General features: G+C 43.5%; 1 protein-coding gene across 3 annotated transcripts in view; it reads right to left on the bottom strand.

Moving 5' to 3' along the window:
• Positions 1-26,787, bottom strand: part of hdac4 (histone deacetylase 4) — a 199,669-nt gene that overhangs the window by 118,495 nt on the left and 54,387 nt on the right. For all 3 annotated transcript variants that reach the window (XM_066686463.1, XM_066686464.1, XM_066686466.1), the window contains one exon: positions 9,378-9,446. In XM_066686463.1, coding sequence (XP_066542560.1) covers positions 9,378-9,446 — 69 coding nt within the window. The remainder of the gene's footprint in view (positions 1-9,377; positions 9,447-26,787) is intronic.

Below are 26,787 nucleotides of genomic sequence, written 5' to 3'. Positions count from 1 at the left end.
AAAGACAGAAAAGCCCCAACCACCCCCTCAGCCCCGCACCACCACTCACTTTCACTCTGACTAAAATGACTGACTCATTACGTTTTGAGGCAGAATCAAGCACATCAGAAAAGTTGAATTCAAGCATGATTTTGAGGGCACTACAGTCTCCCACAATGCACTTGTAATTTATACTAAACACGGCAGCACACTACAGGAGCCGAATATGATCAAAATGACCTTTCGTTTGGTGATGTCATGTCGTTACAGGAAAATGTGGGGGGGGGCTACAACAGGGCACTTATACATTAAACCCACCCTCAATCACCAAGGTCTGCAGAGTAGATGGCCTTCCACACATCAGAGTTGTCTGTTCCTTCAAATACACAATTAGGCATTGATTATCAGTTTACCAATACCGATATTTTGTGGGATATCAACATTGTCCCAGTTTATTAGCCAGTGGATATATCTGCCAGGTCTAATGCTACTCAGAGGAAATAAAACACAATTCCTATTTCCTGTAAAGGATAACAAACGATGCAGCAAAGCTCAGGCGAAAAATGAGGGCAGGATTAAAACACATGATTTCACTTGTTGAGGAAAAGCTTATTTCATATTGATGCCACATGGTAGGAATCGTTAATCAAGTCCCAGTCTGAACAAGCCAAGCAGTGCACTTCCCGGATATGGATCAACTGCAGAGTTCTTTCCTGCAGAGCGGATGTTACAGCTCCACGCTGACATCATGCTGGAGTAAGGACAGTTTATTCCTCTCAGAGATTCATGATTTGTGTCAGGATCTTTACTAATTTTACACGGATAAACATACAGGGCCAAAAATAAGGAGTGTGTGTGTGTGTGTGTGTGTGTGAGTGTGTATAAAGTGAGAGTGAAGTAGACATGTGCTTGTCAATATTCCATTGTTCCCACAGGGAGCTCTCGATCCTGCTTCAGAATGAATGGTCCTCACTTCTTGTTCCTTCTTCATGACTCAGTCTCTCTCGTGCACAGTGTGTATCAACACCATACTGTATTCTATTACTACTTTCTTCCATTAGTCATGATGGAACCTGCTTTGCCCTGTTTGGACACAATTTAAAAAGTTTTCTTGTTTAAATAAAGATATGAAGAAAGTGGTTTAAAATCCTGATAATGATAATAACTGTGACAAAAATATTCCCCGCCCTAAATCTGATTGGCTGAGCCACATTCACGACTACTGACGTGCAGACTGACCAATTAAATGTTTACAGAGAAGGTTATCGACCAATAACGGTAGCTCTACAGTCAGACCGTCCAATCAGAAGATTTTAGGCTACTTCACCACGCCCCCTTCTCACTCAAGCGAACCAATCGGAGTAGGGGAGGGCGGGACTAGTTTGTGAACGAAACTTCTGGAAGTTCTATGTAAACTCTAGAAAAACAAAATCCCGGACGTTTGTGAAATTCCGCCCGGACATTTTTTTAAGTCTAAAAAAGAGGACATGTCCGGGTAAAAGAGGACGCCTGGTCACCCTAGTAATTGTCATACACTACTCAAGAGGATTAGACGCATTAGAAACTGATCTGTGATCGGTGCACAGTTACTGATTCCTATATCACCCTATGGTACTATTGTCCAATCTCTTGCTCGATCACTACATACACCCTATGTAATGCACAGTGTGGGTCATAAAATAAGGGTTTCTGCACTCGTGTAGTGTGTAGTGTGGTTATTTATTTTCAACTATAACTCCCAGTCAAACCTGAGTCCTGTGTGTGTACTAGTCTTAGATTTACTATGTACTACGTATGGAGTACGGCACTGTAGTTGTTGGGGTGTGTGACTTAATGCGCCATGAAATTTTAGAGCGAGGTTTTCTGCCCACCTGCAAAAGTTACATAGTGTAGTTTCAACACCAGAGGCTCTATTATCCTATTACAAAATAGTTGAGCATCACTGATTTTTAAAGCTGTGATTTTAAGGTAAACATGATACAAGGGCAGAATCTTCTGGAAAAGCTGGGGCATGGATGAGGGTGTGGGTGAAGCCCAGTTTACACTCAATAAGAATGTTCCTGGGAAGCATGCATAAAAGATGAGTGGCGTGTCTGTGCATGTTCAATGAAGGACGACCAGCAGGGAGCATGGCTAAAAGGAAGTCTAGCAATCTGACACAAACTTAAGATTTTATGAACCCCAAAGTTAGCACGACATCAGTCATAACCTCATATAGAACTTCATCTCAGAGCTCGGGCAGTCCATCATCTCTTCAGCTCTCACTCACTCTCTTAGAAGACTTCGTCATGTATAATTCAGTGATCTAAATAAAGAGACTACTCCGGCTATGATGAATTTGGTCTTAGGAGCCAAACTGCATCCCGCAAGCTTTAAATGAACCCGAAAACCTGAGAATCGGAGGAACGGCTGAACCGACACGGAGGAGAGTACATATAAACAAAAACAAAGACTGGAAAGCTTGAAATATCATGTTAAACTCTTCTTTTCAGAATATATATTGTGAAAGGTGGGGCTGCACAATATACAGTCACGGTATTATCATCACCACATGTGCAACAAACACAATGCAGGAGGTGCAACGCCACATAGAACATCTCAATCAACACCTGTGGAAAGTGCAGGCTCTAGACGCCATGACAGTTTTTGCTTGATGTCAATAGTCCAAGTAGAAAGGCAGATAATAATTGATAAAAATTGATAGAAAAGATCAATCTTCAGCCTGAACAGAGCTGCCGAGTGGTGAAAGGTGGAGTGTGGTGTGAGTAGATGAATGTGTTTGAAGAATTATGTTCTTCTTTTCCATGACATATCCACCAGAGGCAGATTAAACCTGCCCAATAGGATTTTATTTTACTGCCATCTTCGATACACGGAATGCGTAGCTAGTTGTTGTGAGTGACATTGTTTATTTATGCAGTTATGTTGCATTACATAATCACAGAAAGAATATATTGCTTTATCGTTTGTTATAATATTGTGTAGCCCAAGTAGAAAGTGTAAATGATCAGTTAATAAAAGAAAATAGAAATTAATTCAATAACTGCAACCATATTTTTACATTTTAATCTTCACATTAAAAAAATAAATAAATAAAATGAAAATGGCTCCATTTAGGTCAATGCTTTACAATGCACTGATGCACCACTAACAAAAATGAACACACACACACACACACACACACACAAACAAACAAGTCTAGGCCCCATTTAAGTGAAGTGCTTGTGTTCCTGTGTGTATTTGTGCGTAGGCACAGACACATTTTCGGAGAACCGTGTTCTGGCAGACAGTAAAGGAGAGGCAGTGTTAGAGTGAGATGTATCTGGTATATTGCACCCGCCCACATACACACCCCGGTGTAAGCGTGCCACTCTCCACAGAGCTGGCAGGTTGAATGGCCCACAGGCTGCTGTGCTTCTGAATGAATGAGCCAGACTCGCACTCAGCCTCGTTAATATGCAGCAAAATCTGTCTTTATCAACTTCATCAGTGCGCTCTGGTCATCAGGGGCGTCAGAACCTCCTCTTCAACCAGCACACACTCCAAATGTTTTTCACACACACACACACACACACACACACACACAAACATATAAGCACTCGCCCTGAGCTATTTCATTGCAACCTCCCATCTCTTATGCCCATGTTAACAACGAGCCATCAAAAGCAATTGTACTTGGCAATAAAGAGTGCATCTGGGAACAGGTGCAAACACATTTCCATGTTTATTTGGAGTGGGCTGGGTTTCCAGCAACTCAGCGTGGGTGTTTAACAAGCAGGGAAAAGCTCATCTCCATATTCACTTCATTTTCATTTCCTGTTCATAGCAGGAAGCAAACCGACGGCGCTGACGATGTTAAACCGAATCTAATGCTCTGACAAAGCTGAACAAAGGGGATACGCAGGCAGCCTATCGGTGCAGAGGAGGAAGGCATACATCACTCATCAACGGTCAATCAAGCACTGCCTATGCAAATGAGATGATGAGTAAATGCAAACTCTGGTGACCTCAGCCGTCAGGTGGACCATCCGAGTACAGACCTTAGACCTAAGACTTCAAAATGCCCACTGCTATCGATTACAAACCTTCACAGATCAGTACGATGAAATGTGTCCCCAAATAATTACAGCTGATCTCGTTACGCAAGGAGCCCTGGAGGGAGATCATAATGTAATCCCTTTAACTGCAGGCTTATTAGTCGGTAATTGTTTGGTAGGACTATGAGTGTCGCATGCCATGTAGTGATGAGCGAAATATTATTCTCCTAATAAACCCCAGAGCTTAAAATACAACACTGATAACAACTATTCAACGTTTGCCTTGGTTCATCGCTGGATGTACTGCGTTTATTCATTCCCAGGCATACAATGAAAATGCATTAACGCAAAAGAATTTCTCTGAATGTCATGAAGCTCTGTTTCAGAGCACATTTTATCTCTGTCTAATTCCCAGACTAAACAACCACACTGTCTTGTCCTTAATCAGAAATCCCACCTGTTAAAGTGGCTCCATTGTTAGTGAGCAGTGTTTGTTTTGGTGACAGTACAGCGTCTCGCCCAATGCAGCATTATGCCAAAGTGATCCCGTGAATATTTAATGTCACACCCACACAGAGAGAGAATAAAAATGGCTGTCACACCCGTCCTTTAGCCAGCTGTTTACAGGGATGACGTGAAGTGCGTGTTATGAGAGAAACTGCTAGGTGTTTTAATGATGAGGAAAGAATAGAACACACATGCACCAGCTTGTTGAACACACACCATGTATATGAGCATTACACACAAAAACACAGTGGACAAACCAGCAGTATGCATAAATAAGACATAAGGCACACCAAGTTTAGCCCAGTGACATCATCTCTCAGCAGGAAACTAGTGGAGAGAGAGAGAGGGAGAGACACAGAGAGAACGAAACAGACAGACGGAGAAAGAAACTAGACTGTTCCTAATGATTTGACATTATTAAAAGGTATTTCACCTAGGCCACAACAACACTTCACAAGTTGTTTTTGTGTTTTTGGACTGAGCACGGCTCTGTGCCCCAGTTCTCACAGATCAGCAGCGTTTTCCTTGTTGCACGTCTGGCTCTCGCTGGAGTTTTTAAGTCTGCCAACGGTCCAAGAAGCATCTGAACCTCTTCAAAGCACCGTGGGGTAATGTTATGAGCTGCTGTTGTGAGTCAGATACAAAAAAACAAAATGTGCCCGCTGGTGTAGCATTTTTCAAACCTTAGTTTGTGCCAATATTCTGCATTTCTTGGTTATTGATAAGTCTCTGTGGCCAATCAGAGCTCTGCTGGGTGAATAGGGTCCATGAAGTGGAAAACCACCGTTAGTCTTAGATGTTCATGCTGCGTTGTTGCACAGCGGTAGAACAGTGTCCTGTAGGAATAGCAAGTTACTGGGAATCCAGAAGCAGTGGAAACAGACAAAATGACAGACAAACAGAGAAGGAGAGGGATAATGGATGTAGATGTAGCCACTAGTCATGGGCTTGAATCCAGGGAAATGGACCACATGGCCAAAAACAGCCGTTGGCACCATCTGCTTCCTGTCAGAGACCCAGCTTAGACCCAGCCTATACCCAGCTGTGCTCAAACTCAGTCTAGACCAAACCTGGGCATTGTACGGCCCCCGGGCCGCATACGGCCCTTTGATTGACTCTGACCGGCCCGTGTAACGTTAATTGGAAATGACAAAATAAACATATTTTCTTATTTTACCTGATGCATGGACTGAAGCTGCATTGCTTTTATTTTGAAGTTGTTTTTTATTTACGTACATGATGACGCAAAACGTATATTGAGGCATGAGCGTGTCACTAGCAAGTCACAAGATGACTTTAGCCCTCAGAAATGTCTGCTCATGCTAAAAAAGAAAGGTAGATGCCGAATGCAGGGTTTTCAACAAAAATTGGACTGCTAAGTATTTATTTACTGAAGTGAGAGGTAAAGCCGTGTGTTTAGTTTGCGGGGAGCAGATCGCCGTGTTTAAGGACTACAATTTGAGTCGGCATTACGAGACGAAACACGGGGAGAAATACAAGAACGTGACTGATGCTGAAAGGGCGCGGACATCGGAAGCTTTGCTAGCTAAACTGCAAAAGCAGCAAGGCGTTTTTTACCAAGCTTCTTTTTTTATTTTTATTTGCATGTTTAGCGTGTTTTTATGATGCCGTTTTAGTGATTAATTGCCTTTCCCATTGTTTTGTGAAATTCGCTTGAATAAATTACATTTTTTGGAAGGCAACCTCATGTTTTCATTGCTTAATTATAACATATACTCTTACCAGCTTGTCAAAACAATGCTATTTACTGCTTTTTACAACGAAGTACAGTTAATATTATGCAGAATTGAGATCAGCCTTTTGGCCGGCCCTCCACAATATTTTCTGTTTCTCATGTGGCCCCATGGAAAAAATAATTGCCCACCCCTGGTCTAGACCCTGGTTTCATCAAACACAGTCTAAAGTCATCTCCACTCAAACCAACCTAAACTCATTCATTCATTCATTATCTGTAACCCTTATCCAGTTCAGGGTCGCAGTGGGTCCAGAGCCTACCTGGAATCATTGGGCGCAAGGCAGGAATACACCCTGGAGGGGGCGCCAGTCCTTCACAGGGCAATACACACTTACACATTCACACCTATGGAAACCCACGCAGACAGGGAGAACACGCCACACTCCTCACAGACAGTCACCCGGCGGAAACCCACGCAGACACAGGGAGAACACACCACACACCTCACAGACAGTCATCCGGAGGAAACCCACGCAGACACAGGGAGAACACACCACACTCCTCACAGACAGTCATCCGGAGGAAACCCACGCAGACACAGGGAGAACACACCACACTCCTCACAGACAGTCACCCTGAGGAAACCCACGCAGACACAGGGAGAACACACCACATTCCTCACAGACAGTCACCCGGAGCGGGACTAGAACCCACAACCTCCAGGTCCCTGCAGCTGTGTGACTGTGACACTACCTGCTGCGCCACCTAAACTCAGCTTGTCCCAATCTAAAACAAAGTCCTTTATCCAAACCCTCTCCAGGCCAAGCTCCAGTTCAAAAAATTACAGAATTGGAAAATCTACGGCTGCACCGATTTTGAATTTTTTGGGCCGATATGATACCAATAATTAGCACCCTGGAGTAGCCGATACTGATATAAATAATTGATCAATTTATCTCATGTAATTGAGATATAACTTCATTGGATTAAAGCAACACAAATTATTCTTATCATAGACTGTCAGAGGACAAGCATTTCCTTCAGTGTTTGGACATTTCTGTACTTTTTAAATATTACCTTTTAGGTACATTAGCTGTAGTTAATTTATATTTTTGTCCAAGATTTAGTGCTGTTTCCGCATGAATGGTTTCTAGAAGGGTGCTATTTAGTGCAGCACCGGGTTTGTTTTGAGCGAAGGAGGCAAAGAGAGTTTTTTGAGCGAATTTTTTGTAATTGTTTTTCACCCTGTTTCAGTAATAAATTCAGATGCTGAATGACTCTATATTTATTTTTATATGTGTTTTATATAAGAAGGGCTCCCGCACTTTGGTGTTTGAGAGTATATTTCTGTTGTTTAACCTGCTGTGTGTGTGTGTGTGTGTGTGTGTATTTTTACACCACTATCTGTGTGTGCATGTACTGAACATCGCTGATATTTTAAATTACTTTTCACCACAGAGATTTAATCCCAGATGTTCGTAGCAGAAATGGTGAAAAACGTTCACACGGCAGAGACAGTTGTGTATTTACAGGTGTCAGTGCGAAAGCACAGAAAAGGCACCAAGTTCCAGGGGTAATATCATCTAAAATTCCAATATCAGATCAATAACAATAACAAAAAGAAATCCACATATCGGCAATTAAGGTATTGGCCACCGATATATCGTGCGCCCTTTTATTAAAAACAGTATAATTAGACGTCATACAAATTCTGCTCCATTTCTTGTGGAACCACATTAAAGTAATAAACATTTGCCCTGTTACACCCAAAGAAAATCAGCCAAAACTGAGCCAAAAATCAGCTGAAACCAAACACAGCCAAATCCAAGTGTAAACGCTGGCTTTAAACACGGCCTAGCCAGAGTATAAAAGACAACTACTAATGCCCTGCAGTTACTGAGATACAGCTCATTAACATTTGATTACAAGCCCTGTAAACATCATAATCAATCAGCGCAATTTGATCTCCAGTTATTTTCCAGGTGCACACCTCACACAGACATGAACAATCCACCCAAAGGCATTCCTTATATAACTTCTGTCAGAGGCCTCTTTTGTAACAGAGGCTCGTGTACTGGGTACTGGTATTATAAACTGACGCACACACTCGTCACTCACAGTGTGTGCTGCAAATGTGGTTCTCCGCTCAGTTAACAGAGTGTGAATGTGTGTAATCGTTAATATACATTCTCAGTTGGGCAGAGGGAAACCACAAAATCAAGGGAAATCAAAGCTAAGCACTAAATCTGTGGCCAACCACCGCTAGCCACTCGAACAACACAAACGAACCGACACTTTGGGCAAAATTACAAATTTAAATTCCCCAGGTACTGTCAGTTTTTCTTTTCCATGCTGTTGCAGTGTGTTTGACGTGTGTTTTTTTTTTTACAGTGAACCCAAGGGGCAGCCGTCGCTTTGTAATGTCTTAACAAAGCAGTGTATATAGAATGTAAGACTCTTCAGAGTGGAGGGGCTAGAAATTAGATTAAAGCCTGAAATTCTGATCTGAACCCAACAAAACGCCAAGATCACTCTGTTCAAGTCCAACCCAGCTCACTCTACAGTTTCAAATCCAAAGCCAACATTAGCCCTGGGTTATTCTGTTGCAGTCTGATTGGAGTTCAACAAAAATTCCGTTCCAACTCAAGTTGAACATTAATTGTTTCTAAACTCAAAGACAAATTCTGTCCAAGCCAACGAAATTACTCCCAATTCAACAATGGGCCAACGAATCCCTGTCCCTACTTAACAGAGAATCCTGACCAGCCGTAGGCCAACAATATCCTGTTTGAACAAGACTTGTTCCCATGCTGCTTCTCACCGCTAGTGACTCCAGCACGGTCTTATTAGAAACTGTAATCACAGGAAAAGTAAAGTAAGTAAAAAGGCTAAGGCAGGTTCAATGCAGGATAAAACCCTTCAAACGTAGGAGACAGGCTGAGAGACTCACACGATTCATTTAAACCTGACAGGAGATCAAAAAATGATTATGTACTGTTCAGTCTGTGGAAATGAGCAGTGTAATCAGCAGTTAATGAATCAGTGATGTGTGCTTCAGTGCCTGGCTGATCTTGGAGGGAACACGCAGCTCGGAAACGAGACAACAGGGATGCTACATGTGTACATTCACATAGTGAATTGTCCATAGTGAGTCCTACCGGTGGGAATGTGGTTGAGTCCAGATGGCTTTAGAAGCTCCAGTGGTTGCTCTTTACTCGGAAGGCCATCTGTGGAAAAAGAAAGAGAGGAGACAGACCTTCAGCAATGGTCCAAAGCATTGGTCAGTCACTTGTCCAGCATGCCTAAATACACACTCACACAGCACTCCTGAGACCAGCTATTCAGAGAGAGAGAGTTAGAGGTTGACAAACTTACAGGATTCTCCGGGAATTTGCTCTTCGGTATGCAACATTAATATTACAGCTACACAATCAGGATACACTGCACAAACAGCATTCATCGTTCTCAATGAGATGTGCTGCATATAGGAGTAAAGTGTATGTTCTGTGTACATTGATATTGGCCCTATTGTAGTGCCCTAAGCAGAATGCACTGGGGGCAGCTGTGTCCTGGTGGTTGGGAACTGAGCGTGTAACCGGAAGGTCGCCGGTTCGATCTCCAGAGCAGTCAGGTCATGACTGAAGTGCCCTTGAGCAAGGCACCAAACCCCCAACTGTTCCCATGCACCGTGGCTAGGGCTGCCCCCCACTCCAGGAATGTGTGCTCACTGCCCCCTAGTGTTCACTAGTGTGTGTGTGTGAATGTGTGTTTCACTGCACGGATTGGGTTAAACGCAGAGAACAAATTCCTCTGTGTGGCCAATAAAGTGATTCTAATTCTAATTCTGTGCATAAAGTATGGGCAGTTCAACATAAGCCCTGTGCAGAACCCTCACTTACTGATCTGACTGATATCCACACCCACACGAAAAAAATACAAAACACAGGTCCTAAAACACCAGTCTTACACCATCAGGCATGCATCTGAGTTCAGCAGGAAGCCTGTGAGAGCTCCAATTATAGTGAGGAGAAAGAAGGAGGGAGAGGGAGGGGGAGACAGAGAGATCTAGAATTAGACAGGTAGCAAATCAGAGGAATGTAAAATTCCCAGGACCAGTCTTCAGCCATTCCAGGAACAAGCCAAGTCACTAAAAGGGAGGGCTGTGATACAGTCGGTGAAGGAGCTGACTCACAAACACAAAACTAGCTGGTGTACAGAGACAACAACAGCCAATCTAATCTGAGAACATGAAACATCCATCCAAATCCCGAATGTTTCACACACACACATGCACTCATATATATATATATATATATATATATATATATATATATATCATGGTGTCACAGTCATACCGCTCCAGGGACCTGGAGGTTGTGGGTTCGAGTCGTGCTCCGGGTGTGTTCTCTCTGTGTCTGCGTGGGTTTCCTCCGGGTGACTGTCTGTGAGGAGTGTGGTGTGTTCTCCCTGTGTCTGCGTGGGTTTCCTCCGGGTGCTCCGGTTTCCTCCCACAGTCTAAAAACACACGTTGGTAGGTGGATTGGAGACTCAAAAGTGTCCGTAAGTGTGAGTGAATGTGTGAGTGTGTGTGTCCCTGTGAAGGACTGGCGCCCCGCCTTGATTAAGGGTAGGCTCTGGACCCAACTCGAAAGATCACTATCATTCTCATCCTTTCTGGGGCAAGGTGGTGTTTCACAGCAATGAAATCACTAGCCTTCGCAGATGAGATGTGCTCCACTACTGGAAATTGTATCACCAAGTCCCCCCCCCCCCCCCCCAATTCTTTATCACTTTCTTTGTCTCTCTCTCACTCTCAACCTGCATCTGTTACAGCACTGCGCCCAAATAAACCAAATCCGTCTTGCTCCCACTTTTTCAAATCTTGACTGTCTCACCATGAAAGGCAATTTCTTTCGGGGAAGCTCAGAGACGAGCCCCCTGACAGCTGGAGTGTTATGAATGGTGTTGGTGTATGAAAAGAAGCCGGCGAGCATTTTTACACCCAGAATGGGACAGACTGCGTCAACACACGCGTCGCCTGCCCTGCCAGAGAAAACAAAACGTCCTCCCACTATTAACTCTCTGAATCTCCTCTGCTGTACAGCAGCCTGGTCAAACTATTCATGCCCTCTCCTGTTTCCCAGCTGTGTGTGTGAGAGCGCGAGTGAGTGTGCGTGTGTGTCAGTGGCTTGCCAGGAGCACCAGCCCTGTAGATATAGTACACACACTTCCCTGCTCAAAGGCAGGATACAACCTCATGTGCCCTCTGCATATTTTTTGTGGATGTGTAAAGCAGGTGTCAAACTAGGTTCCTACAGCTCAGAGAAAATACCTGACTTAGACACGAAGCCTGCATGAAGAAGACAGAAGCATCAAACTAGTATTATTTATTTAGTGAGAAAGACTAAAGAAGTCTAACAGAGAGAGTGAGAGAGAGAGAGAATGAGAAAAAGAGAGGGAGAGAGAAAGGGAGTGCGAGAGAGAGAGAGGGGGAGCAAGAGAGAGACAGAATGAGAGAGGGAGTGAGAGAGAGAGAGAGAGAGAGCAACCAAGGGAACTAAACTGAGACCCACAATAAAGACAGCTGGAGGTTTCTAAACAGACACACACTTCATCCAACCTGTGCAAGTATATGCAAATACAGCTGTTTAACTACCACAGCCTTGCAACAGTGGAGCGCTCGTATAAATGACCCCTTTATGCACATGTACGAGTGCAGATTGTACCGAGTCGTAAAAGGGTGTAGCTCACTAAACACTGATAAACGGCCGTTGATAAGATGGAACAAAGAACAAGTTCACAACAAGTGATGTTAAAGTCTTACAGCAAACAGCAGCCACACAGTTCATTAGGGCTATGTTTTTGTTTTTGCTGTGATTTAGTTTTGCTTGGCTTTTTCTTTTTATTGCAATTGAGGAGAGAGAGACGCAGTGGACATAGGAAAGTCAGCAGAGTTATTATTATTTTGGAAAGCGAAACTCCAAAGGACAGAGCACAAAGAGATGTCTTGTGGACGTCGGACCCCAGATGAACAGGTCCCAGATTAAATATTAAGGACAATTCAAGAGGTCAGCGAAACTCTTCTGAACTGAAAGGCTGCTGACCAAAATTTTGGAAGCCGTCTTAACACCCTCCTTAAGTGATAAGACAATGGCAATTTACACAATGCATAGTGTCTATTATGTGTACATTTGTATGTACTATATTACGTACTACATTTTTAATGACTGGTTTGTAACCTCGTGTGGCAAGCCATAAAATTTTATATATATATACACACACACACACACACACACACACACATATATACAGGAGGTCCTCAGGTTACATCAGTCCCGAGTTACGATGTTTCGTGGTTACGACACATCTCCCATTTACTGTATAAAGCCTTGTTTTGACTTAAGTGGTTTTGCGTCGTAAACGTCGTAACGTGAACTTCGTGAGTGGTGTGCGCAGCGGAAGAATACGCAGTTACGCGGCTCAGGACCGAGGAGGATAGGTGTTAGGATAGGATCAGTGCTTACAGTATGTTATTTAAGAACAGTATGTACGTGTTCCGACTTACACCGAAAATCGGTATACGACGCGACGTAGGAACAGATCAACGTCGTAAGTCGAGGACCCCCTGTACTTACAAACACATTATACTTACATTCTGGTAATAGATATCCAGATATCCGAGGCAGAATATTTACGTTAAAATATATCAGATAAAAACAAAATACTTAAACCGAATTGTGGAGAGTTTATAGTATTCCCCTGTATTTCACCATTATATAATTGAGCATGTTCTATCACTTACTACATCTCAAGTTCAGCACCAGGTCTTCTCTTTACATCAAGCTAAAAGTCCCTACACTTCCAACGTCGCCTCTTCATTTCAGTCTGCAGCTGCTCACAGCTGGAACACACTTCAAAAAACCCTCAAACTGGAATCTTTTATTTCAGTTTCTAATTTTAAGAATCGCATTAAAGAGATTTGTATTGATCCTTGCACCTGCTTTAACACTAACACTAAAGTTTGCTTTGTCATTTTATATTGTCTCTATGTGTGCATGTGTGTTTACGTAGCTCCTGCTGATCTTAATTACTCGCATGGTTAAATGAAAAATAAAATAAAATGAAAAAAACACTTAACGCTGAGGCGTATTTAGTAACCCAGGCTGCAACATACTAAATAAAGAAAACTAGTCTTGGAACAGTCTAGCATGGTGCCCCACACACTTCCGTTTTAAGTGGTATTTGATATTTTAAGAGTTTACATTCCAGCTTTCTGGAATTATTCATGGTCAAGCTAAGATACAGTGACTGATTAATCTATTTGTCGACTCGAAGGGGGGAGCCTTAATGAACAGTAGACACAGTATTCCCAGTAAACAAAGGAGGCCAGGTGTAGAGAGTTCCTGACACAGCTGTCTGCATGTGGATGCAGATGTATGGCTGCTACAGAGCGTGCAGGGTCAGTGATGACAGGTCAGTAGCAAGCAGTGAAATCAGCAGCTGCTCAGGCCGTTTCTGTGCTCCATGTGCAGCCGCCACACGTGACCGTCAGAGCAGCCACTTTTTGTTTTCTGTTGCTGCCTCTTTGTTATTTCCATCCACAGCCAGACTGAGGGCATGATTAATACATGACGGAACGCTAGAGGAATGAAAAATTCAACAGAGAGCAAACCCCTCCACCCCGATCCCCCACTGGAGCCCCTGCTAAAGGAGGATGCTTCCACGCTTCACAGCCAGCCCTAGTTTCTGTCTCAGGGAGAGGAATAAAGAGAGGAATGAATAAGAAGGCCACAGAGACAGAGAAAGAGAGAGGGGAAGAAGTAGAGGTGAAGTAGATTTTTTTTTTTGAGGGAAGGAGGTTAAGGGACGCATTCACAGGCTTGTCTCGTTCTCTGATCTATTTCTGGAAGTCTCCTCAGACCGGCCTGCAACTTAATTAGCTTGCTGAGCAACTGAAGAGAGCTACTACCCGTAAAAACTACTCATAAGAGCAACACTCCACCGGAAGCATTACACCACTGTTGCACACCATGGACACAAAGACTCTCACTAATCCGACTAATACATCCTGCTCCCCATGGCTTTTGGGCTTCAGAAAGAATTCTGTTTACTGAGAGCATCTAAAACGACAGGAAGAGTTAAACACAAGGTAAACATAAACTAGTAACTAGGTAAACGTAAACCAGTGCGTTCATAATGTCTGCCCTACGACATACAACAAATTCTTCAACGTTTGGTACAAGCAAAGCAGCAGAATTCATATACAGTGGAGAGAATATACTACTGAAGATATTCATATTTGTGATAGCGGGGAAATCAGGGAATCTACTGCTATTCCAATTGCACAGACTAAACCTAACATGCTGACAGTAGAGGAGGGTGTGCTGCTTTACTGTTGGAACATGAGGCAATGATGTATCATCTTTCTGCAAGAGAGAAAAAAATAAACTGCCGGAATGTCATAACCGTTAAATGGACAAAAGCATGCTGGCAGTGTAACACAGTGTGGACAAACTTGGCTGTTGCTATAGTACTGCGTGCAGCTTGGCTTGGCGGTTTTATGAGCTGAGTTGTAGCAGATATTAGGATATAAAGTCATGCCGAACTGTGTATACATAACTCAGGGCGTACAGAAATACGGCGTAATGTTTAGTCTCTACATGGAAAGCCATGTTCATTATCAACATAACTGTAAAATCATAACAATGGCGCTGTGATCTTTAAGGGTTATACCGCATCATATGATAACACTGCCTTATGTCATGTGGGAGATTACTGACAGAGACAGACATAAGGAAATAAACTGAGCAGCCCATATTTTTAAGTCTGAACTGTTGTATCCACCAACACCACTGGGGAAACTACACATTGTGTTTTAGTTTGGGGGATTTTAAATGTGGCCTATACATTTAAGGCAGTGAGAGACGATGAAAAATTCCCAACATATTTGAAAAGTAACAACCTACACAAGCCATTAATGAATAACACACAACAATGAATTCAAAGTGGCATGGCTTACAGCTACTGAATTTTAGGAGCACATTCTGTTTCAGAATCCTATCCCGATTGTGCTTTGAGACAATTAAAACGTAACCTATTGGAGTACCCTACACTTACCACCAGTAGTGAGTACTGCTTGATGTATAGGTCTGTTATGATCATGAAACCTACATTAAAGCACTCTTCAGCCATCTTGCTTCAAGCTGTCGTCATTTAGTAGCTTTCACACCACTCAAGCTACAATAAACCAGCACCACTGCCCTCTACACATGTAAATCAACAGCCAGATGTTGAATATCCTAAGAAAATGTTCAGTCCTCTTTTATTAAATGTAATGTACCTGATGGAACTGGCTTCTAATTCAAAAACTCACACCCTCACTCACTCACAATGGAAAAATAATTCTTCAAAGGGTCATTGTCTGTGAACCTTATCCAGTTCAGGGCAGCGGTGGGTCTGGAGCCTACCCAGAATCACTGGGCGCAAGGCAGGAACACACCCTGGAGCCAGTCTTTCACAGGGCGACACACACTCACACCTATGGACTCAAGTCTCCAATCCACATACCAACATGTGTTTTTGGAGCATGGGAGGAAACCAGGGCACACAGAGGAAACCCACGCAAACACAGGGAGAACACACCACACTCCTCACAGACAGTCACCCGGAGGAAACCCACGCAGACACAGGGAGAACACACCACACTCCTCACAGACAGTCACCCGGAGGAAACCCACGCAGACACAGGGAGAACACACCACACTCCTCACAGACAGTCACCCGGAGGAAACCCACGCAGACACAGGGAGAACACACCACACTCCTCACAGACAGTCACCCGGAGGAAACCCACGCAGACACAGGGAGAACACTCCTTGACTGAAAACAAATGATAAAAATTGTATTTAATTCAATTTAACTTGATGCAATATTATGGTTGAAAAATGACTGAAATTAGCTCAAATTATAGCGGTTGGGCTTTTCTATGGTTTATGGGTAATCCAGTACAATATTCAACAGTCCAGAAACCTGGGTTCTTCAAAATAAACTGCAGCAGGATCCAATCTCAACTAAACAACAAGAAAGTGAAGCCCAGAGAAACCGTAACCCAGGATATAAACGTGTATATTACATGGTTTAAAGAAAACATAACATGGTGAAGACAGGCCTGATTTGTGTGTGTGTGTGTGTTTTGAGACGTGAGCTGGGGAGGCAGGCAGTGGCAGATGGCAGAAAGATGACACCAGAGCCTGATGGGCTGGATGAGGAGAAGTCCGTCTGTCTGTGTGGCATTAGACCCAGGGTTACAAATACACACAAACACAAATTCACATATGAACACATTCACACACAATCACAAACACGTAGAATATAGTTGGGCAGGTTTACAGCTGAAGAAAATAAGCATTTGCAACTAACAAATCACCAACAACAACCACCACAACAAGGAAAACATAACTCCTTCAGGGTCATCACTGGAGTCAGGAGCAGGTTCTTTACTCGTCCCTGATTAGCTCTTGTTTTAAAGTCGGCGCAGACACTGGGTTTAGTTAAGTTTAGATGTGTGCAACATAAATGTATCCTTATCAAGATTAGTCTCAGTGTAAAGCACAATAGGATTTTCTGATTAATACCTATTCACACTAGTGTTCAATAAAAACACCCTTCGCTCTCCTCTCTTCCACAGCTGCATTTAAACTTTCACCTGTGCAACAAGCACTTTCTACATTTATGGTGCAAACCAAGTCGAATATAAGTGATAATCAACTCAGTGGACAAAGTATTACAGCGCTATATTTAACATTTACAAAGCAAACACCGGACAATCTGCCAAAGGCCAAGATCCTTCTGTGATAAAGACAACCTCTTAGGCTCAAGGGAGAATCACAAAGGACAAGTACAGACTCTATTTCTGTGAGAGGCTCGGAGCCATTTCAGAATAACAATATCAAATGAGCAGGACTCAGGGCTACTGGGGCACCGCTGTGCTGCTCACCCTCAAGCTAATCTTTCATCTCTCAACCTGACCGGCGAGCCTGGCCGGAGGAGACGCAGCCAACATGAAGAGAAATACGAGTTTACTTTATTCACGACAAGCTGAAAGCCCAGTGAAATGCCACACTGCCCTACAGCCACCTCTCACCATGCCCACGCAGCCCGCCTCCACACACACACACACACACACACACACAGAGAGAGAGAGAGCAGGAAAGGGCACACTTCTCAGCTTATAGTGTAGTTGTAAAAATATCCCCTTTAGTTTTGGGATGTGACCCAGTGAACCATAGCAAAGCTTATCAAACATGTTTACAGCACTCAGCAGGCTTTCAAAACTGAGGCCTTATCAGTTGCCAGAACCTAAATCTGTAGACCCAAGCAAGATAACGTTCTCCCACTCAGTCCTGCTCCTTCTCAGCCAGTGGCATCAATGACATCAGAACTAGGTCTAAAACAAATAACGAGTTCTCTATAGCTTATTATTTTACTCCATCTGTGGTCATCACAACTCAAAGGTTACTCTGTGTGGAAAAAGTGAGGATTTGTAAGTGTTGAGTAAAACACTTACAAACTTCGTGCTTAATTAGAGCCAGTTGGAAAGAACTACATAAGAGGTCATGCCTGGACACAGCTAAGGGCACTTCCTCTATAACACTATATGTAACCACACTCCTTTAGATCTCAGCGCAGGAAGAGCAGGTCTGATATTGGTCAACTTTTGCAAAGGATTTAGCTCTGGACATTTCTCTGACAAACGCTTTTATGGCTGTTCTTTAACACTGGAGAAGTTGATGGCCACACCCTGCAGCTTTTGCTGGCTATGACCCTGAAAGAGGAGAACAAGAGAGAGAGAGAGGGAGAGAGAGAGAGACAGACAGACAGATAGACAGACAGACAGCATCTAATCATGTACTTCTCATCTACAGATATCTCTGCTCAGGCCGTGTCACTAATAAACACTCCGCACTGCTTGCAGTTGACGTGAGGCTTTGATGCCTGAGGCTTGAACACAATGCTGAGGGCCCATAGTGACAGGGACCCAGATGGGGCAAATAAAGGTCCACCCCAGGGAGAAGGGGGCTACAACAGACTGCTAAATATAGAGCCTGCTGGTTGCTGATGACAGGTCTGTGTGAGGTCACCTTGCCCTGACTCACTGGGAGACTGGAGAGAGAGAGAGAGAGAGAGAGAGAAAGAGGCAGGATGGAGAAATGCAGAGGGAGGGAAATGAGATGGAGTGAGGCTGAAAAAGCTGCTCCATCCACTCCTTGCATTAACAGCCTTGGCAAAAGCTGACCACGCTGAGCTCCCATCACTCATCCATATCCACAATAGCCAATGCATTCAAACATACAGATACAGCACATCCATTTAGATTCATTATAGCTGTTCATGTGCTGATTGGAATATTCATCCAGACTCATATCTGTCTATTCTACTAATGTCTTTAGAGGTGGACTAATTGTTCTCTTCATAATGCAAGAGGGCACTACAGAGAACAATGATGGATTACCTGGAGTTTGCCAAGTATAAGATGAAGCCTTCTGATCGTTTGATCATTCGCTTGCATGGAATCCCAGGCCTAGCGCTTTGCTCTAAATATTAGTATTTGCTGTGCTTTATCATTGTAACACAGTGCAGATATTCTTGTATTATAAAATTCCGGTAAATACTCAGCCATAACCCAGACAGATTGACGCTGTGTGTTTATTGCTTACCAGATTGTGCCAAGCCTTGTGCATGAAATGTCAAAAGAAGAGGTGCCAGGAGGAGGAAAGGTGCTGGCACAAAACTGGGGCAGAAAAAGCTAGTCACCTGCCAGTTACCTGTGACTGGTGCAAACACAGTAAAAACACACACAGGGGGGACAAAAAGCTTCTACGTCCACTACACACACACACACACACACCTGCTCTGCATTCACACCAGCAACCGCCTGCCTGGTTTACACCTGAGACAGCCATAACAAAAACAAATACATAGACTATTCCTTACAAATTCTAGACAACACAGAGGCAAAGTGTAATTAAAAAATACAGAATAAACTATAACTATCTGGTACACAGCAGATGATGTCTAGCCAGAGTGCTACAAGCCAAGTGTCTGGAGCAGCTGGGGCAGTCCCGTTTACAGTGAAAATAATTGTAATCATTGTAATTAACACATTTAGCCGAGCTTCACAACGTAATTGCCTTTCCCAAAGTTACAATACATACTTTGAGACACACAAACCTCCAAAACAACAGGCCGCTTCGAGTATTTTCCCAGTCACTTTGGAGTTCCTTAGAGGCCAGGAAAAGAGTGTCCTGTACACACTACTGAGAGACGGGTTCCTGCTACACACCGACGAACAGTAGGAAAATAAATAAATAAATCAACACTCAGCTCTATAATCAGTCTTAATAACAGGTTAACATTGATGAAGTCAGTTCCATTAAGATGTTGTCTCAACATTTCCAGTCAAACAGCTATGTTTATGTATTTTCAGTCTTCTTACCTAGCATGATATAATCATTTAGCTACGAAGGTAAATAAGGTGGCCAGTAATGGGGGATAGGATCCCGTGTGTGCGCTGTTCTCTCCAGCAGGTCTAGAGGGTAACTGGCAACTCAAGCCCCTTCATCACTTCCTCATAGCTGCTAAGAGCCTTTCAACAGGACATCTCTGCAGCAGCCTGTCCACGTTCCTCACATGTTTACAGGCTACTTAGCAGCCACTCCACAGATACCACAGCAAGCAGAGAAGTACTAGCAGCACCGTGCTTTTGCTGTAGTCCTCCTTTGCATCTTTTCCAACGACAAGGTGGCAGTGCTTTGTTAATTTTCTTTATTCTTCTGGTTAACCCAGTGAGAAGTGTTTCTGTATACACCTCGCCTACTTCGACAAAGACCAGTAATGATTCATGGTTTTGCTGGGGTTTTTTTTTTCCCCACCCCAGCGCCCCCACACACTTCGCTCCACAAATGGGTTCATGCTTCAAGACCAGTAGGTTTGAGACTACTGAACTGCACTGATTTCCCTGGCTGCTAATCAGTCTGTTGTGTTAGAAACATGAAGAATATGAATAAACACCAGATCTGGCAAAAAGCACTGGCAATTGGTCAGTGGAAAACGAGTATAATAAAGCTTCAGGCCCTTTTTCCCTTTATCTGCCAAGTGTTCCAGAAGCAGGAACAACACTACAGTTAATCCACCACCATCATCTTACGCAAGGCCTCCACCGCAGGGCCACACCGGTCAATCTGTACTGCCTAGCCCGTGTGCTAACCAGAGAAGAGGATGAAACTCAAGCAGACTTTATAAGAAAGTATGGATAGGGAGTCATGGAGGGGGTTAAAGGGAAACTAGCGCACCATCAGAGGCAAAGGGCCTTCTGCTTCGCCTATAGTGGATGACTCTCACTCAAGCATCCATCAGCAACTGAAGGGCCATTGGAACATGTTAGCACATGCATCTTCAGAGCAAGAGGTTCCACTCCAGCCTCCCCCATACTCCCAGAGGCCCAGAGTCCATGAAAAGCCCACAGCAGGCCAGGCAAGGGAGGGGTCACAAAACAGAGTGGTGGATGTGATGAAAGAGCCAAGAATCTGTTGTTAGTGAGAGAGAGAGAGAGAGAGAGAGAGAGAGAGAGAGAGAGAGTGTGTAAGAGTAGAACTATCGGAGGGGGTAGGGGGAGTGCATGTGGAAGGATATGTTAATAGGGATCTCGAATGGCAGCCATTAGCAGCACAGTAGAAAGCATTAACAGCATCCACTTTTCTCTCTCTGATGAGAAACGATTGCTCCTGAAACCGTGCACTTTTCATTACACAACTTCTGAAAGGCTGGGAGCCAGGCCATGATAAGGGCCCATCTTCACTTGGCATGTTTCTGGTCATTATCCCCCAGCACGGTGTACGCAGGATTATCTCTCTCTCCCTCTTCTGAGAAGAGCTCCACACTTAACTGGAGCTATTGTGAAAAACAGTGCCAGGTTTGGAGAACTCGTGAGTGCAACAGACCTGAAACGTGTTGATTTTGAAACAAGTTGAGTTCTTCCATGCCTGCAGGGGGCGATGAGGATCAGCAGGGCAGCACATTGCTCCTCTAATAAAAACGTGCCAACTGGCTGATCGACTCTAGTGAAGGCTGTTAAAGCTTGGACTAATCTAAAGTCTGTTCAGCCACTTTTTCTCATTTCGCCATTTTTATGTGCTCAGCAGTGGGGTCGGGGAAGGGGGAGACACAGCTGGAGAAAAACAGGGTTAAGTACCTTGCTTAAGGCACTGCAGTAGCTGTCTGAATAAGCATACGGAGACTTTAGAACCAGGGGGCTTCAAGTTCTAAGACGATATCCCTGGTGTTCATGCAGTCTCAGGTGTGAAGGCCTAAACAGTGGAGTCAATGGGGAACAGAGGCAAGTTGTCAAAAAGGCCTGCCCTAAGGGCATCGCCAGAGAATGGTCTCTGCTAGCGAACTGGCCAGGAGGGGCAGCAAGAGTTTCTCAGAGTAAAGCTATGAAGTGAAAACAATTCACAACCCAGTATCACACTCCACGCAGAGTAAAGCCCAATGTATACCTCTGCATTGACCCTACGCCGCAGCCTGACATGCAACTCTCCAAAAATGTAACTACGCGTTGTGTAGACGCAGACAGCAACGACTGTGATCTGTCAGAAGTCGGACGGACGTTGTTTATGCTGAATCGAAGAGGTACAGGAACACGAACTCCTCTCCTCCACTCACAGAGACGCAGACAGCAGCACATTCACAGCTGGAGATTTCCTCAGACATGGTATGGGCTTCAGGGATAAATAAAAAATTTTGAACAAAGGAAAAATACGGACATCTCTGGGAAAAAAATAACTCAACAAGAAGCGATACCACGCAGGAAAAACGTGCCGCTTTTGTGTTAGCTACTTTCCTTGCTCTGTCCCAAACAATGCCCTACTCCCTAAATAGTGCACTTTAAAAATGTATAAAAGTAATTCTACTGCACCACTACATTGTGTACTACAGAGTGTAGAAGAAGATATTTGAGATTCAGCCCCTAGTGGTGTGGCGGTTTAATTGCAGAGTGAGGCAGACACCAACGCAGAAGTGTAAACGCTCGCAACGGCGTACGGCTGTTGGGTAGCCTACAGTGTAGGCTCTGCTTCTAGTCAACGCAGAAGTATAAATCAGCCTTAAATCCTAGGATCCCAGTTAGAAAACAAATCCTGACCAACTTTCAGAAAATGCAGTGTAAATGTGCTAATCTGCATGGTTCCCCTGTGGCCATGGTCAGTTATTAAAACCCTCCTTCAAAACTCGTCAAACATCGTCCTTTGGATCATCCAATGTTCTTTATCAGGGCGAATAACCGTGGCCCTGAGACACACCAAAAATGAGCAGTGGCTCTCAAAGCGGATCAGATTTCTGCTCCAAATCGACTCAAATCCTGAGGAATTGTTTGAGAATCAATGGCCTGAGGGGTGATCAGCTCCAATACACCTGGCTCTACATATTCATGAGCCCCTGAAGGCCTCTATTACCTGCATCAGCAGTGTTACCTAAGGGTGTGAGCTACACTCTGCAGGAAGTTAAATCACCAGGACCAGGATTGGGCACATCTGTTTTCAAACCATTAGTTAAGAGCAATAGATAAGTCTCGCCACAAAGATTTACACAGTTTGCCAACAGATTCAAAACGTACCTGTGTGCACAGAGTGCTGATCTAGCTGTGAGAAATGACTGCTAAAAGCTGGGTCAAGTTTCACTGTTTCTGTAGCATCGCAGTCTCTCTCCTATTGACAGCACGTAACGAGGCCATGTCCTGTTTATCATCGCCGGCACATGAAGACGTAAACACTGCGTCAGTACCTCCAAAACCACGGACAGTGCAGCTGGCTGGATATCACCCTCATCAGTCTGCGCAAAGAGGCAGACCTGCAGCCAAAAGTCCAGAGGGACTGGCTTGTTTTTGCTCTAGACGCCCCCAGAAGGGAAAGTGATGACACAGCCTCCCTGCATTACAACAGCACAAACAGAACATTAGCATGCCTTTGCCATGCCTCCACTGCTGCTTTCCACTGCAGATGAGCTTAGTCACCTCCAGAGGACCTCACAGGAGAAAGCATGTAAGAGTCATTGCTCAAGTGGGGGTTGGGGGGCGTGGGGGGGTGGTTGTTGCATTAAATCAGTTACAGCCAATCTTAGCCAGCTGGGGGAATCAGATCAAACCAACAAAGAGACCCTTTGTCCGGATAAGACTGTGCTAATCATGGGCTCAGAATAAATGACCATTTTTAGTCAGTCATCTAACTGCACATCTGAGCCATTACTGGGGGAACGCAATGGCTTCATGTGCGGCCAACCACTTCAAGCCATGATAATTCCCACAAAAATGTGCCTTAAATAACTCAAGCCCCAAACTTCAGAAAAGGTCTGAGAAGAGTCAGAGTTGAAACGCTGAAGTTTCCCGGGTCAAGACCGACATTACGTAAAAATGTTCAAATATTATGAAAGCTAACAAAAATATGAAACCGTAAATCTGAAATCTGAGGCTCCACAACTGACCTTCTCCGCAAAGTTGTAAACGCTCATACTAAAGTTAAAAAAATAATTCATTAATTTTAAAAATAATCAATTTTAAAAAATAAAAATACACACACATGGTTTTTCATTAATCCGTGCTCCACTAGTTGCCACTGACAAATCCATAGTTATTTTTACAGAACACATCTATAACAGGTACCAGTTAAAGATAAATGTGGAGGATTGATGTGTTTGTGTACATTTGACATTCTGATTTAAATCGTTGTAACTTCATAAATGCACTGTTTCTGAGCTATAAGTTATGACAGGAAATAGGTCACGATGTGAGATATTAGTCAAAGTGGAAACAGAGGCATAGCATTTTACTTTTGGTTGCAAAAGATATTTTCCCTTTTTTTAATTCAGCTTAATTACAAAGTAAAAGTGTTAAATTATTGTCAGTCATCAAAAGCAATGTGTCGTGATTCAGACGAGAAATGTGTCATCCTCACAATATTTTTAGCCATTGCTAATGAGGACCAGACATCCAAAAGTTACCGCCGCTAAAAACGATGTCAAAGACATTTAATAAGATATTCACAAAAAAAGCTTTTCAGCAACATGACTTAAGAATAACATTTGTTCAGTTTATTCTTACTATTATTGACCTTACCTTTACACACTTCTACTCAGACCTGAAGAAATGTCAACCGGAACTGGAGCGAGAAAACTGGTGACAACATTGTGAAGAGAGCCATTTGGACCATGAACTGAATCATATTTTAGTATTCGATGGATTCAAGACTGAATCCCTCTTCTCTAGGTCAGTGGTGAGCCACTATCCTGAACATTCTAGTGTTCTCCTCGCTCCATCACACCCACGTCAACATCAGAAGGGGCTGTTAAGAACCTCATTAATTGCATCAGGTGTGTTGGGAGCAGTGGAATCTCTAAAATGTGCAGAGCAGAGCCCCGTCAGGCCCAGGACTGAGAAACGCTGCTCTCTTAGTAATGAGAAATTTAAAAAAAATAATTAATTAATTAATAATTCATTTTAATAAATCCCTATTGTGTTTGTGTGTTCATTCAGTTAAAGACAAATGTCACTCTGCAGTAAGGAACAGGGCCAGAGAGCAGGCTGACCAACGAAAGGTCAGTTTCCCTTAATGTACAGGGCACGGGCGAAAATGTGTAAAACACAGAAGAAACATAGGACATAAATGATGGGGAAAAAAAGACAAAGACAGCACACAGATGCGTGGGCTACAAAGCAGAAGGTGAGGAGTTTCCTCTGTATGGGCTGCCTGCAGGAGTGTGTGTGTGTGTGTGTGTGTGTGTGTGTGTGTGTGTGTGTCTGTCAGGGGAGTACACGATGACACTGTTGCCTGCAGGCCCCACTCCCCTGACAGCAGCACCTGTGATCAAAAATGTCAAAGTGTGCCTCACTCACTGTCTGTCTGCCTGTCTCTTCTATCTCTCAAACAGGAAGCAGGGGGCCTGTCACAGAGGTTTCTCAGAAACAGTAAAACATGTGCAGATAAAAAGAAAAACAGCAGCAGATGAACAGAACTACCTGGACTTCAGCACAGTCTCAGGGTTAAATCCTTTCTTTTAATTAAAAAACAAAAGTTGAATCCAAAATGGCCGACTTCAAAATGGCCACCATGGTCACCACACAAACAGTGTGTGTGTGTGTGTGTGTGTGTGTGTGTGTGTGTGTGTGTATATATATATATATATATATATATATATATATATATATATATATATATATATATATATACACACACACACACACACACACACATACACACACAAACTTTACAAAAAAAATAATTTTTTCTACATATACTAAAGCTGTTACACCTTTGCTGTAGCATCAAGCAGGTGTTTTGGTAGCAGCAAGCCATATGGACTTGCAGGAATGTGAACAGAGTGAAACAGGCCTCCAGATGAGGCCCCATCATTTTCTTGTGGGCTTGAAACTGCACCAATACACACTCAGAATATCACACACAGCACACTGAAAGCACAGTGCTGAGTGCAATCTAAAAGATCCACAGCTTTAAAACCTGATTGGCAGTTGTTTTAAATGAGCAAGTGTGAAAAGAACAAATGTTCTATCACAGGCACATACCAAGCTGTCAGAACGGAATCCTCGACTTAATCTACAGCATTGTATAATACAGTCGCAGAAGAGAACATAAACTGGGAAGTGGTTATCACACACCGGGTACCATAAGAGACAGCGAAGTCACTCAGCATCTTACTATGAAATATTTTTAACCCAGAGTAAATGCAAAAATCCACTGCAGGTGACATAGCATGATTTCAAACAAAGGTGTCAGTCAAAAGTCGTGAATATGAACAGACAAATGCTAAACGTATGTCTTCTGTTCAGCTGAATTAAACAGTGTTATCACATTGTGTTCAACCTCAGGGTTTCCCGCAAGGCTTTACATTTAGGACGGCCACCTTGACAACGGCGTCCACCCTCCTCCCCCAACCCCCACGATTCGTTTCGTTCAATTTGATGCGTTTGCGCATGGCTTTCTGCTACGTCCAGTGAGCGGTGATTAATCTATCCATTGTAGAAAACACTGAATAATAAGAGCTCCTTCAAAGTTCCAAAGTACTTTCTGTGACTCGTTTTCAGTCACAAACACACGTTTTTAAGTATAATCGAGTGTTTAAGGCCAGCTGTGTGTCGTCTCTGAGTTTCCCCGCGGCTGTGTCTTCACAATTCACTCAATGAGTCAGCTCTACACTCGACCCATCGTATAAGTTCCTCAAAGCGTCCAAACACCACACAGAGCACATAATTCACGAAATATCAGTAGATTTTTAAAACATCGAACAATGACTCTGTTCATTATTTGTGCTTTGATTGCTTTTATTGATTGAAGTGTGCGTGGGGGCGGTTACAAGGTTGTTGCCCTGTTGTCCACCACCTCCCGTTCACAAACAAGTAGCAGTGAATCACAACCACCCTCCCACCCCCCAACAAAGGTACCACCCTTGACTAATCGATTTTCTGCGGGAAACCCTCAACCTCAAACGCTCAAAGGTAAGAAA

The sequence above is a fragment of the Hoplias malabaricus genome, chromosome 12 (genome assembly GCF_029633855.1).
Source record: "Hoplias malabaricus isolate fHopMal1 chromosome 12, fHopMal1.hap1, whole genome shotgun sequence".
NCBI lineage: Eukaryota > Metazoa > Chordata > Actinopteri > Characiformes > Erythrinidae > Hoplias > Hoplias malabaricus.
This window is presented reverse-complemented; position numbering and strand designations above follow the sequence as displayed.